The sequence below is a fragment of the Oncorhynchus gorbuscha genome, linkage group LG16 (assembly GCF_021184085.1).
Source record: "Oncorhynchus gorbuscha isolate QuinsamMale2020 ecotype Even-year linkage group LG16, OgorEven_v1.0, whole genome shotgun sequence".
NCBI lineage: Eukaryota > Metazoa > Chordata > Actinopteri > Salmoniformes > Salmonidae > Oncorhynchus > Oncorhynchus gorbuscha.
The window spans coordinates 29,647,477-29,662,122 of record NC_060188.1 but is presented as its reverse complement, the minus strand read 5'-3'; the positions used below and the strand labels follow the sequence as shown (position 1 = coordinate 29,662,122).

The 14,646-nt window shown below is 46.1% G+C and overlaps 1 protein-coding gene across 1 annotated transcript in view; it reads right to left on the bottom strand.

The window, feature by feature from the left end:
• Positions 1–1,405: 1,405 nt before the first annotated feature.
• LOC124000148 (neurabin-2-like) overlaps positions 1,406–14,646 on the bottom strand; it is a 67,418-nt gene continuing 54,177 nt past the window's right edge. The window contains exons 3-11 of the mRNA XM_046306326.1: positions 14,323–14,455; positions 13,054–13,174; positions 12,837–12,941; positions 10,243–10,378; positions 5,735–5,878; positions 5,519–5,572; positions 5,147–5,376; positions 1,783–1,879; positions 1,406–1,606 (exon numbers count right to left, since the gene is read on the bottom strand). Of these exons, the coding sequence (XP_046162282.1) occupies positions 1,553–1,606; positions 1,783–1,879; positions 5,147–5,376; positions 5,519–5,572; positions 5,735–5,878; positions 10,243–10,378; positions 12,837–12,941; positions 13,054–13,174; positions 14,323–14,455 (1,074 nt within the window). The 3' untranslated portion in view covers positions 1,406–1,552. The remainder of the gene's footprint in view (positions 1,607–1,782; positions 1,880–5,146; positions 5,377–5,518; positions 5,573–5,734; positions 5,879–10,242; positions 10,379–12,836; positions 12,942–13,053; positions 13,175–14,322; positions 14,456–14,646) is intronic.

Here is a 14,646-nt window from a genome sequence, read left to right as displayed (position 1 = left end):
TCTGGTAGGAATCAGAACAGACACACTGCTTTGCTTTTACCTTCCCTGTGTTTTTCAGATCAGATGAAGTGAAGAAAAAGAGACAAGACAGGAAGCCACTTGAGACTATTGAGGCATGCTGGAGAATCCCCCCCCCCCCCTTGCCTCCGTCGATCTCACTCTCTTTCATAAAGCTGCTATGTAACAACATTTCCCCATGGTTCTAGCTACCCCAACATTACACAAAGATTGACATCTAGTCCCCAAATTCGAAGGGCTACACCGTCTGGGGGCTAGATTTAACCCCCTTTGCTAATCTAGCAGTGATTCCAGATGCAAACGTTAGAGCGTGAGTAAGACCTTACTGGTCGGGGCGGGAAAAACCCGGATTCTGAAACTCAGAGTGAAGCACAAAGTCAAATAATACTGACCCTCCACATTATCAGAACCCAAGGTGAGACAGACGCAAGTAAAACCACTAGTAACACATTGAACTGTTAACCGTACACATATTCACACCCTGTTTGCCATGTTGCTAATAGAAAAGGAAAATGCACCCACTTTGCGTGTCCTGTATCCACTTGGAATTAAGACCATCTTCTGTATACCCAGTCTTCTCGATGCTTACGTCGATTCCATTCAACACCCTCCCTCCCACCCCCCCAACCCAGCCACCAATGCTTAAGCTTTTTAAGCTATTTTAAATATATGTAAAGAATATATACAAAACAAGCATATCATCACTGTACAAATGAACTCGAACCCAACCTGAGTCATTCCATCATACAAGGGGAGCAGTCTAGCAAAAAAGGGGAAGCGGACAGTTTCCGTTGTTCAGTTAGTAGAAATCAAGAGAGATCATGCCATACAGCAGAAGCACTGTCTATCAGCAGTATATTCAACAGTATCGGAGGAGAGTCTCTGTCATCAATGCAGTTTCTTCTGTCCGGTTCTGTTCCCCATATCCAGTAAGTCTAGAATAGACTAGAAGCATTAAGTCAGTAGGGGCTGTATTTCCTGGTTAGTTATTTTACAAGTGATTAGACAAAAAGAAGAGCATAGAAGACAAGCAACCTCCTTCACAGATTGATCAGTTGGGCAGTTAACTAGTTGAATGTGGTTCAATGCAACAAGGACTCCAGGTACTGAATAAGGAGCATATTGGGATTGTTGACGCGGCTCGAAGCAAATGACAAGACATCAGTTTTAAAAAAATTATTCAATCCCCCCCCTTCTCCTCCCCACTTAACTGCTGCACCTAAAGTCTTCAATCCCCCCCACTTAAAACTGCTGCACCTAAAGTCTTCAATCCCCCCCCCCACTTAACTGCTGCACCTAAAGTCTTCAATCCCCCCCCACTTAAAACTGCTGCACCTAAAGTCTTCAATCCCCCCACTTAAAACTGCTGCACCTAAAGTCTTCAATTCACCCCCCACTTAAAACTGCTGCACCTAAAGTCTTCCTTTCTCCATTATTTTCTTCTTCTTTAGTCATTCTTACAATCCGTTAGGTGCAACGTGGATTGTAAAAGTGTGAAGGCATTGTCCCTCCTTTCTCTCTCTCTGCCAGAGGTTTAGGAGGGATCAGAGGTCTTCAGAGCATCCACCTTGGTCTCCAGGTCTGTGATCTGAGGAGAGTGAGAGAAGGGGCTTTTATTACACACAAAATGTCCAGACAGAATGATCATAACTCAGTAGCATCCTCTTGCTATGCATCTTGATTAACCAAAGCAAAATGTCTTACATAATTATTGAGAATTTCATGAAATGTTTCCACATACAGTAGAACCTAAATATACAACACCTTGTCCTGGAGGTTGTCGGCCTCTTCCTTATGAGTGGCCTCTGTCTCCTCTTGGGCTCTGCGCTGAGCCGTCTCCTTCTTCAGATACTCAATCTCCCTGAGACACAGTGCGTGGTTAGGCTGAATCCTGCCCATCCATCCTCCTACAAACCCGATAATCCGATTCCTCTACCTCCTACAAACCCCAGAACCTCCCATTCCTTTTCCTCCTACAAAACCCAGAAACCCCCATTCCTCTCATCCTCCTACTAGTGCTGAGCATTAGTGCTTTTTTTGAGTTTGGTTCGGTTTCGGTTCATTATACAAAAATTGTTCATGGTTTTCAATTTCGTTTTCAATTTTAAAAAATGGGGGGGAGGGGAGGGGGGGGGTGAACATTCAATTGCCAAAACATTGAAAACAATTAATTGTCTCTGTCAGGTCCACATTGAGAAGACATCAATATAATTAATATGATACATCAGTTGTGTATATTATTTCGTTTTTATTTTATGACTTATTTTTTATTCAGTCATCTCATCTCAGGCAATTAGCAGCCAGTCAGCCAAACAAACAACCAACGTTATCTCGGTGCTCCCCATACTGTACTGTCTGACGAACCTAGTGGCTGTAGCTGCCTAATAGCTGGCTAAGTACGCTGTCTGTCAAAAAAATCATTTTACTAGCTCCATTTCCGCCAGTCAACTTACAATGGGGGAGTCGCACTCTCGTGACTTCAGTTGAAGGATCTACAATCACGGCTGACAAGGCCAATGAAATCTGCGCCTCGCTGGAAGCCCTGCCTTCCATAGGTGATACGCGTGAGGGTAGGATTCATTCTTTCAATTATTCCGCTCAGTGTGAACTGCAACGGTTCACGCTACTAAAACAAACCACCTGAAAATGAGACTGTCTTACGTTGCGCCAACTAAACTGTCCCATAGTGGTAGAGCCGGCATCTTGCCGGGGCGGCACAGGGCGTGCGGGCGCGGCAATGTGGATTTCTACACGCGCGATGTGTCCGGTCTGGTCAGCATTTAAGACAGAATTTGTTGCTTTATGCGTGATGTATGTTACGCCATGACACGTAACGATGTAACGTACAGAGTCGGAAGGGCCAGTTTTTGTCAAATTTTCTCCAATACTATAGTCCCATTACCATGTCAATCAATGCTTGAATAGAAATGTAGTTCACACCCCAAATGTTGATGCCAACACGGTCGATACAGTCCCATTCGTTTTCTTTGCGGCCTCGTTTGAATGTCGCGGTTGCGCACATTTGTACGGAATGGGGTTAGCGTACGTTACACCCTAACGCCGGTGTCTGCCTCGGTCAAGCACCGCTTGCCTCTCTTCCCAGACTTGTTGATGGAGAGTCCGGTCCCACCTCGGTTACCCAGTAGCAAGACCATGCTGCGGTCAAAGAGGCTAGCTAGCCTAGCTTATGCTAAAAAAATCCTCCTGGCTAATGTTGGTTAGCATGCTTAACTTCCTGCGAGTGAAACTTAATATATTTTCCCCCGGCTTTATGGTAACATCCCCATTTCCCCCTGGAGTTGGATGGAGTGAAGGAAACAGTGCCAAGGCCAAAGCCATGTCAAACGGGGTGATACATCAGCCATTGCCAGAGCCCCCATGCCCATAAAGGGTCCGGGCTTCATATATGTATATGTTGGAAGCGTGTTTAATGCTGCCCCCTCTGTTACACTGCGCTCCATGGGGATCAAGAGGTATATCAATCTCCCCAGGGTAACTGTGACAAGTTGGGTCGCCCCTCCCCCACAGGTGGCTCATTACTGGGAATTATTGCGGATTCCTGCTTGTAGCTCACTAGTCCCTATGAGGTGTTTAGTGATACAGGTTATGGGGTCTCTAGGCGATTAGTGGGTTGTTGGTAGCAGAGTCAAGGGAACGATCAGGGGTTGACGCGATCATGCTATTATCCCACATGCAGTCTCTGGTTCATATGAGCTGTCTGTCTCCAGCTAAACACTTTTCATTCCTGGGAGTTAGATTTAATTACGAATCTCCCCCATCTGTTACGACAGAAGGGGTCTGTTTTTCAGAGCTGTCTATCCCATTCCCAGCTAGGTTACAAGGCGCTTTGGTCGCCAGACCTATGACTGGTCGGTAGGGTAACCTCTATAATAAAGTTTTCCCTGTCTATTTTTTATGCGTGCGGTCCAGCGCTAGATGCCCGCCGGTTACCAGAGCACATCTTACTGCCTAAACTGACAGACGCGTGTTGTGACAACAGTACCTCCAAGTGTCCCGGCCAATTAACCTTGGCACATAACCGGAGCCTGTGAACCTTGGCACATGAACACCGTTTTTTTCAACCGAGTTCCAGTGTTCACTGGTGTTAAAAGTGTTGTCTCCCATATGCGAGTTCGATGAAAAGCGTTCCTTCATGTTCAGACACACGGTTGTCACGAGTGGTGGAAATGGAAGTACAACCAATCTCTCCAAGTCTACAAGATCTACTTCACGGGAGTCTCACTGTCTGCTCCAACCAATGGCGCAGTGTTGCCCTGGATCATGCCAACAGTGATGTCAGGTTACAGGCTACAATTTGTTGTGCTACACCCACGCTTCTGCAGCCTCATCACGTCGACTGTTCCCGAGGCCTCAGTGCTCGTTTTGAGAGAGGAATTAATCCTCCCGTCTCCAATCCGAATGATTCCTATGTCGAAGATCCGGGACCGCTGGTATTCCTGGTTACGAAAAGGGACAAGCGTTTGAGCTCTGGTGCCAAGATAAAGGACTTGTTTCTTTTCAGTACTCTTTGTCTCAGACGGGTCTCTAAACCCATTGCGACTACATGGGACTTGGTGTTGGTTTTGGAGGCGCAATACCCAGACTGCCGCATCTGGCGGGGTCAGGGGCCATTTAATTTAGTATCCGTTGGGGCGGCTTGGGGTGTGATTATTCTTCCCCATAGTATGTTGTACCGAAGTTGACTGACTGAAAGGGAACGTAGTGTTACGACTATAACTACTGTTCCCTGAAAGAAGGAAACGAGGTACAACACCTGTTTGGCGCAGCACCGCCCGTTCCTGGGCTCGGTGAAGAGCGGTATTAAATTGAAGGAATTCATCTGAGCCTCACGTTCATCACCTGTGGAAGGCGGGGTTTAAAGCGAGAAACAGATTTCATTGGCCTCGTCAGGCATGCATGATCGTAGATCCTTCAACCAAAGGAATTTAAGTAATTGAACCGATCTAGGTCGTTTTTATTAACAAAAAACCTGCAATTTCGGTTAATTGCTCAGCACTACCCCCAACAAACCCCAGAATCCTCCATTCCTCTCCCTCCTACAAACCCCAGAATCCTCCATTCCTCTCCCTCCTACAAACCCTCAGAATCCCCCTTATATCAGCCTTACTTCTGCTGGTATTCCTTGATGAGGCGCTTGGCCTTGCTGTACTTGCGCTCCAGGGTCTGGTACTGGGCCTGTGTCTCCTTCAGGTGTTCGTCCACCGCTTGACACAGACTCTGGGCCTCCATCCAGTAGCCCTCCAGCTTCTCCATGCGCTCCTTGTTCTCCCGAACGCTCTGTTCCAGCTGGGCACGCTCCATGCGCCAGCGCAGCTTGTCCTGCTCTGAATGCGCCAGCTACATAAGGGAAGAAAGTGTCACGTTTACTCCCGTGTACTTCTAGTTTACTCCGGGACTGTGTGTTTTAGTCGAGGGTTAACGGTGGTCTGTGAAACCAGTCCTATGTTTGTTGGTTAATTGATTTTGGAGCAGGTCTAACCTTTCTCTTCAGCTGTTGAATCTCAGCCTGGGTGACCGCATGCTTTATCTGTAGCTATAGAGGGAGAGAGAGGTAAAAAAATAAATAATGTAACACCGTGGTTCACTCCAGCACAATGTCTCATCTCATACGCTCTCTCAACAAGAAGTTGAATTGAATATAACTTCTCCATTTCGAGATGAACATTTGCCTTTGGAATCAAGCCTCCCTGCTCACCTCTTTGAACTTGTGGGCCATTTTCTCAGGGTCCATCTCCATTGGGGAGAGCATGTCCTCATTCTCCGCCAGGTCAAATACCTCTATGGCGTTGGGGAACATGGGGCTCATCTCCTCCTCCTCGTCCGTGGCATACTCACCTGTCTGGAGGACATTCAGAAGATTCAGAGTACATTCACAATATATTCAGGGAGTGCATATAGACAAATTCCTGTCATGTTTCGGTCTTGTTGTGAACCAACAATGTCACACACTACCCTAAAATGGCCACTAGATGGTAAAGTTGAGCTTAGAGGAAAAAGCCATTCCAGGAGTAGAATGCTAGTGGGCCAGAATTGACACCCTAGAATTGGGCAACCACCATTTTATGTTTACCAGGGAAGCCTGTCAAAAGGCAAAGCTTGTCAGGGGACTCCGTGGCTGCAGTGACGGGAATCTTTGTTGAGAAATAGTTTATACAAATTTGTTTCTAATCGTTCTGTTGATTGACGCAATAAACCCCACTATACTGTACCGTCTATATCACATATGTCAGAGTCAAGGCCCGCGGGCCACATCCGGCCCGCGAGAAGGTTTTTTACGGCCCCTGGGATGATCTTGATTTGTTATTAGAACCGGCCCGCAGACCGCAGCAAGCCGGCAGCCCGCAGATCTTTTACACGCACCAATACTACATTTCCCACAATGCAACGGTGACGCACCGAGCAGTAGGCTGCTTCATTTCAATATTTATTGGCACAGCAGTTGTCAGCATCACAGTAAAATTAACTTTCAGATACCCATCAAAAATGGCAAAACGGAAGGTGGACACTGAGAACCGGGGGTTTCAAACAAGGTGGGAGTCGGAGTATTTGTTCACGGAGGTAGCTGGAAAACCTGTGTGTCTTCTGTGTGGAGAAAGTGTGGCGGTACTGAAAGAGTATAATCTGAGACGACATTATGAAACGAAACACGCGGACAAAAACAAGAATATGGACATGGAACAAAGGCTACAAAAGGCAGAGGAATTAAAACGAGGCCTCAAATCTCGACAGGCTCTGTTCAAAAAAGCCAAATCACAAGGCCAGGCTGCTGTCAAGGCCAGTTTTATTTTGGCAGAAGAGATCGCTAAATCAGCCCGGCCATTTACGGAGGGGGATTTCATCAAAAACTGCATGATTAAAGTTTGTGACGAAGTTTGCCCAGAAAAAAGGCAACTCTTTTTAAATGTGAATCTGAGCAGAAACACCATTGCCGAGAGAGTAGACCAGTTGTCCATCAATCTAAAAGAGCAGCTTGTGAAAAAGGGAAAAGATTTCATTGCATATTCCTTGGCTGTGGATGAGAGCACCGACATTTCAGACATTGCCCAGTTGTCAATTTTCATCCGCGGAGTGGACTCCAGCCTAAGCGTGACAGAGGAGTTTTTGGCTTTACGTCCTATGCATGGCACAACTACGGGGCATGATTTGTATGAAGAGGTGTCAAGATGTGTAAATGAGATGGAGCTGCCTTGGGAAAAACTCGTGGGTTTGACAACCGACGGAGCACCTGCGATGTGTGGACACAGGAGCGGACTGGTGCAGAAGATACGGGAAAAGATGCAAGAGGAAAACGCGACAGGTGAGCTGACAGCTTATCATTGTATCATACACCAGGAAGCGTTGTGCGGTAAAGCCTTGAAAATGGAGCATGTAATGAGCATCATCACGCGCACAGTTAACTTTATCAGAGCCAAAGGTTTGAATCACCGCCAGTTCAAGGCATTTCTGACGGAGTTAGAAACGGAGCATGGTGATTTGCCTTATCACACAGAGGTGCGATGGCTAAGCCAGGGAAAGGTGCTTCAAAGATGTTTCGAGCTTCGTGAGGAGATTTGTCTGTTCTTGGACAGCAAAGGGAAAGACACAACACAACTCCGAGACGAAATGTTTCTGTGTGAAATGGCTTTTCTGTGTGACATTACGAGTCATCTGAATGCAATGAACTTGCAGCTGCAGGGTCGGGATCGTGTCATCTCTGATATGTACAGTACAGTGAAGGCATTTAAAACCAAACTGACTCTGTGGGAGACGCAGATGCGGAAAGAAAATTTGAGCCACTTTCCCAGCTGCCAGACCATGAAAGAGAAGCTCTCTACCAGTGCGTTCCCGAGCGCACAGTTGGCTGATAAAATAGGTATGCTTGCCGCTGACTTTCGACGCCGATTTGCTGACTTTGAAGCACAAAAAAGCAGGTTGGAACTGCTCGGTAACCCATTTGCTGTTGACGTGGAAAGCTCACCACCAAACCTCCAAATGGAGTTGATTGACCTCCAATGCAATGATGCACTGAGGGCAAAATATGCGGCAGTGGGTGCTGCGGAGTTCGCCCGTTTCCTCCCCGACACAATGCCCCAGCTGCGCATCCAGGCTGCTCAAACGTTGTCTATGTTTGGCAGCACATACCTGTGTGAACAACTGTTTTCTTTGATGAACTTGAACAAAACATCACACAGAAGTCGACTTACTGCTGAACACCTCCACTCAATTCTGAGGATTTCCTCAGCTCAGAGCCTTACCCCGAACATTGATGAACTTGTGGAAAAGATGGGACACCACCAAGTATCACCCTCAACCTCAAACAAGTGAACATTACTGTGCAATCACATATTTAGAGTTTTTACTCAGTTCAAGTTTAAAAGTTAAAGTTTAATATTTGTTTTCACTGCATGTTACTTCTCCTTAAACAAAGTGTTGTTTTTGATTAATAGATTTTTGCACTTTATTTTATTGTATTTCAATCCAATTATATTTTAAAAATATTTCAGTTGAGTGGATGATAGAAAATTGCTATTATTGTTTTTTTCTTTGAAGTAAATTTAGCCCACTTTTGCTAAAATAGAAAATATAGGCTACTGATGGTGCCTTGAATACCGGTTTCTTTCATTTAATGTTCATGTTATGGGGATTTTTATATAAAGGAAATTTGTCTTTTGTGTCTGTTGAAAATTAAAGATTACTGACAGAGCCATAAGAAAATATTGCTTTATTTATCTGATCATATTGGAATATATTTGTTAGGTTTTCAGTAGGTTCAATTAGGTTCACTAGACTATATGCGTCATTTAAAAAAATTTCAATGAACATTCGAACAGTCCGGCCCTCGGCTTGTAGCTAAATTTTTTATTTGGCCCTCCGTCCATTTGACTTTGACACCCCTGGTCTATATGGACCTGGTGAGGTCAGTAACACAAAAAAGACACACACCTCTGTTTGAAAGTCCCCCTTCACACACACACACACACACACACACACACACACACACACACACACACACACACACACACACACACACACACACACACACACACACACACACACACACACACACACACACACACACACACACACACACACACACACACACACACACCAGAGAGAGAATTCCAACACACAGACCGACACACAGCCATTCTAAACATTCCAGCCGCCTGGGACAGGCCCCAACAAAGGCCTGTCATACCAATGAGTCACTCTCTGAGGGAATGCCCCCCCCCCCCCCCCATCAACACTGGTCTGTCTGCCCGTCTGAACCCTCCCAGTTGGACCGAAGCATCGAAGCCCCCTGAACGCGCCTGTCACAACAACACTGTCTGATGTGTCAACTCTCCAAACGTGCTGAAAATGTTTCCACTGTTTGACCGCTGCATAGCCAACCAGAGTCGGGGGAGAAACAAAGCACGGAGACTGAGGGATTATAGCCGGAGTCACATAGGACAGTGCCATCAAACAATGCCTACCCATAAAAACGTATCAGAAAGGACTTGTATGTTAACTGGTAACGCATCTTTAGCAGGAAATGACATTGACGCAAGATCAGATCTGCTGGGAGGGAGGCATGTTCTGATGGGGAGACGCAGTGTGATGGAATACCAGACCTGGGTCGTGGCATCTGGTCCATACTTGTCGGTCTTTCACACCCAAGCCCAGACATCTATTGAACGTGATTGAATTTAACATGGAGACGGATTCAATTATTCAAGCATTTCCGCTCCATGGAAGAGACTGAGGGGAGACAAGGAACTAAGACAATTGCTGGGCTGGGCTTCATGCCACAACGCTTTCCCCTACCGCCTCTGTCCTTATTCAGCCCCTTTCAAAGATCTGAGATGACTGGGCAGGTATAAAGCACTATGTGCACCTAGGTTCCGTCACATTGCTTACACCTATCCGGTCCTGTTAGATCAGTGAAGGGGAGGTGAACAAGGAGTGTTCTGTCTAGAATTTCTAGTTGTATTATTCCATTGTGAAGGGAGTCGGAACATCTGTAAGGCTTCGGGGAGGAAGTGTCAAACGCTTCATTAGCGCCATCTTGTTTTGTCATATTATTGACTGACGGAACGAGCGAATATGTTTTGGATGGGCTGAAGTAATCTTTCTCATGGTGTGTGTGTGTGTGTGACCAGGACCCTATGGTAACTGGTCAGAAGTAGTGCATCAGAGGGAATCGGATGCCATTTGGGACACAGAACATTGTGAGCCCCTCACCTCCTCGTCCTCCTCCATGTACTGGCTGTAGCGCTGCTCCATCATCTCTTTCTGCCAGCGCTCCTGCTCCAGGGTCTGCTGGATCAGCTGGGCCACCTCGCTCTGCTCACCTGGCTTCTCTCGGCCAATCATGAACCTGCATGGGCAACAACGACCAACGGGGTGAGTAAGGAAGGCATGTCTGTCAAGGAGCAGCCAATGGGAAAGGGTAGGGTTTAAGTGGGTAGTAAGGTAAAACTAGGGTAGGGTGGTTAAGCTTAGGTCTGGTGGTTGCAACTTCAGAAGATACACAGTAGAATGTAGATAAATATGATATAATCATAGAAGGACCAGACTGTAGAGTTCAAATAACTCATCAGTTACATTTTCCAAGAAAATAGCCCCCCACAGATTACAAACAAGTGCAAGTCAGGGCAGCAACATTTGGTGGGGAATGAAAATTACAGCTTGTGCCTGGAAGGAACATGACACTCGCTGTACATGGATGGATGAGTTGACATTGTAACGAGTAGAAAATGTGACAAGATTATGCCGAGGGAGAAAGACAATTCAGTGAATAAGTGTCGCACGCCATCTGAAGACTGTCTGAAATGGAACCATATTCCCTACTTAGTCCACTACTTTTGCCCAGAGCGCTATATAGGGAATAGATTGCCATTTTAGAAACACCCCTTTTCTATGTATCACAGAGAATAACAATGAAATAAACAAAGCATGAGAGGACATGCACGTTTTATAGAATGAGTGACTGAAGCGTCTACAGAGTTATCCTGTTGCAGATGGGACCCTTAAGACCGCGACACCAGCTCTGGCTGTCACATGTTTGTCCAATGGAATGATCGAGCGGAAAGACCTCAACTTGACGGTTGCCTGGGGATCATTTGTCACACCCAAGCCTGTGTGCAAAGCAGCCCGATGCACAGTGACACGTAAAGACTAAGGAAACCGTGTCGCTGTAGCTAACACCGCGTTGTGCCAAAAGGGATCCTTTCAACAGAACATCATATCCCTTGATGTTTGTGCTCTAGACAATATGATGAAAACGACCATTTCTAAATCTATTCTAACGTGATATATTTTTGTACACCTAATATGGTTCACTGCAGAAAAGAAATGGCACTGATCATTACATCAGAAAAATCCCGTAAGTGAGATTTGAACTAACAACCCTCTGGTCACCAATCTGTATCCCTGCCTGAGACTAGACTACCACATATGCGCAATGAGACCCCAGAGAGAGGTAGCGACATCATTCAACACGACTGCCAGCATCACTGTGGCATTCAGTGTGAGCGGGGGTTTGGTGATGAGTGTGTGAGGGTTCAGAACCCACTAGGGTGCCCGTTTCTTGCCTGAGGAGAAATAACTCCGTGGTGGTCAAAAGGGAGGGAAGAAACGGTGACTAGGAATCTAACCACTATGTGGAAAAGCCAAGCTGTGCACGGAGAAAGATGTCAAGCAAATACGACACCTAACCTCTCCAGCATTTTCAAAACAAACCACGCCATCTATTTGCTGCGACTATGCTGAAACATAATTACCAGAGAGAAGGCGCTTCTAATTTTGGACCAATCAAAACATCACCACCTGTCCGTGAAACCAGTCAGCAGCCTGTGAGGAGGATCGACGGATGTGCTAAATCAATGAATATTCACAAGCTCAGAGACACGCTCCATCCAGGAAGTGGCGAAGTGGAAAACAACCAGGCCTTGTCTGGAACCGTCTGTACGTGTGAATCTGCAAGTGTCCCCCTGCCACCATCTGTACAAACCCATCCTACCTTGGATGAGGTCATACATCATCTCCACAGAGAATTTTGTCTACAGACTAATCCATTTCCTGGATTTTTGATTAAACAGGGCGTACAAAACTGAACAACAGGTGGCAAATTCACTTTGAACAAAGGTGCTTCCACAAGGAGAGACAAGAGTCCGATTGGGCGATAACATTTCTGGGGCATCCCTCCCTCCCTCTCTTCCTCCCTCACTCCTTTTATTACCGTCCGTAGTGTCAGACAGCAACCTGAGCTTTGTCCGAGAATCAGGTTGGACCAGGCTGTTTTATAAATAGCCTCGCCGCTCCCTCACAGACACCGGCCTCTCCGCCATCTCCCTGGGATCCAGGCTAATGTCTTAAAATCAGGCTGTCCGATCTCTGGGTGGCTTTGATGTGAAGACAATGAGAGACGTCTCTGCTCGCCTAGCTACACTACAGTCAAACTGCCCCGCCAATTAACACAAAGACCCCCACAGGCAGTTAATAATGCAGGAGAGCGGAATGAGAGTGTCAGGATGAGGCGATTAGAGGTGGGAATGGGCAGAGAGGGATTCCAATTGTGATCCAGTCTGAAGGGAGGTAGAGTTATGGTACTTGGGAGCAATAGTGTGTTTGGTTCCCCATCACCAGTCTTTATACAGTTCTGTATCTAGACCCCCTTCTCTCCAATCCCATGCTTAGTTTCTCATAACAGATTTTGTCAGGGTACTGTGGCACCATATTTGACCAGAGTGCAGTAAATACACTATAGATGCTGTACCAATAGCTTGATGTTGAAACAAAGTGTTTATTGACAGCTATTGAGTGAGGATTCTTACTTGACAGTGCCGGTGGTGTTCCTGAGGACGGAGGCAGCAAAGGCCTGGGTCACGCCCACCAGACTGGTCCCATCCACCTCCACGATCAGGTCATTCACCTGGATCCTGCAGGGGAGGGAGGAAGAGAGTGATAGTGAACAATGGGAAAAGAGGACGAGGGGCAAGCAAAAAGAAAATCATTTTGGGATACACTGCTGAAACACAGATTGTTCAGAACCTTTCATCTCGGTGTGCAGCTCCTCCGTCAGTGACCGTCTTGACAAAGATGCCCAGTTTCTCCAGACCCATGTCCGCCCCGGCACCCATGCCAATGATGCTGATCCCCAGACCGTCCCCATCTGTGCAGAAGAGGGGATAGGAGATAGGAAATGGGGAAATAACCTCGTAAATATGAGTGTCTTACCAAGACAAAACTTCCAAAAAGGACTAATTCAAGGTATGGAGCACTCAACAAAAAAAAAAGAGCAGAGATTGATTTATTTTTGCTCCCTTCAATCAATTGTTGTGTCTCAATGGGCCACTAGCTAGAAATAGGAGCTAAGTGCAGTGGTCACTGAGGAAGACGTCAGCTTGACGTCGAAATGTCATTGACCTGTTTGCAGATTAAAGTCAGCAAAAATAAATCAGTCTCTGCTCTTTTTTTGTTGAGTGCTCCCTTTGGAAGTTTGTCTTGGTAAGCCATTCTCATCATATTTGTCATGGTCGTTAAGCACCCCTCCTTTCCTTTGTTTGCTGCAGCGAGAAGGCCCAACTGAACTCTACCCTCATAAATATGTTCCCTTCCCAATGTAAAGGAAATAAATTGAATAAAATGGGGGACCTTGACTGGAAGATACAGTAGCTAGCTAAAGCTACTACGCCACTTTGTATAAGCGGGCATTATCCGTATTAGAACCCAATTAGCCACTGCTAATCTAGTGTAATATAAATCCAATAAGGAGATAACGGGCGACTCTGGATTCATTGGTGACCACTAAGGTGTTCGCTTGTCATGCAAATATATGTGGCTAGCAGATTTGTGAGGAAAAAGGTAAAGGTTACTTAAAGACTTCAACTAGCTAGTTGAAGCAATTCAAGCTCCCGAGTGGCGCAACGGTCTAAGGCACTGCATCTCAGTGCAAGAGGTGTCACTACGGTCCCTGGTTCGAATCCAGGCTGTGTCACATCTGGCTGTGATTGTGAGTCCCATATATTATATATATATTTTGTGTGTGGGGGGGGGGTTTAATGGAAACTACAGACTTCACTGAAAATGTTTAGCTACTAGTTGTAACTTTAATAGTTAGTTAATTAATTCTCTCTGGCTTTCTGGTTTATGCTATTGAACTCCAAAGCGACAGTCGTGTGCATACATTTGACGTATGCAAATCCACGGCCCTTGGTGTTGCAAGCACCATGCTCTACCGACTGAACCATGCAGGACTAACTATATAGTGAGGATCAGTAGGGTTCTGTAATGCTCTAGAAGATTCCACCAGGTTTTTACCTTTCTCCAATTCCACAGGGAAGAGGTCCAGTCTCTCCACCCTCTTCTCCAGCTCGTACTCAGCCGACGCCGCCATGGGATCCACGTCATCATTACGCCGGTCGTAGTCCTCGTTGGAGTAGGTGGTGAACACCTGCCGAGAGAAGACAAAAAGGTCATAGGTCAGTTTCGACACTCACCAACACGCAAGGTTTACACCACAACAGGCTTCCCATAGAGGAGACATGTCCTCTAGAACAGTAGTGCATCATCAGTTTTCCTCTTGGCATGTTAAGTCAATACATACCTTAGAGAGCTATTTAGAACTTGTCTGAAATGTCCAGA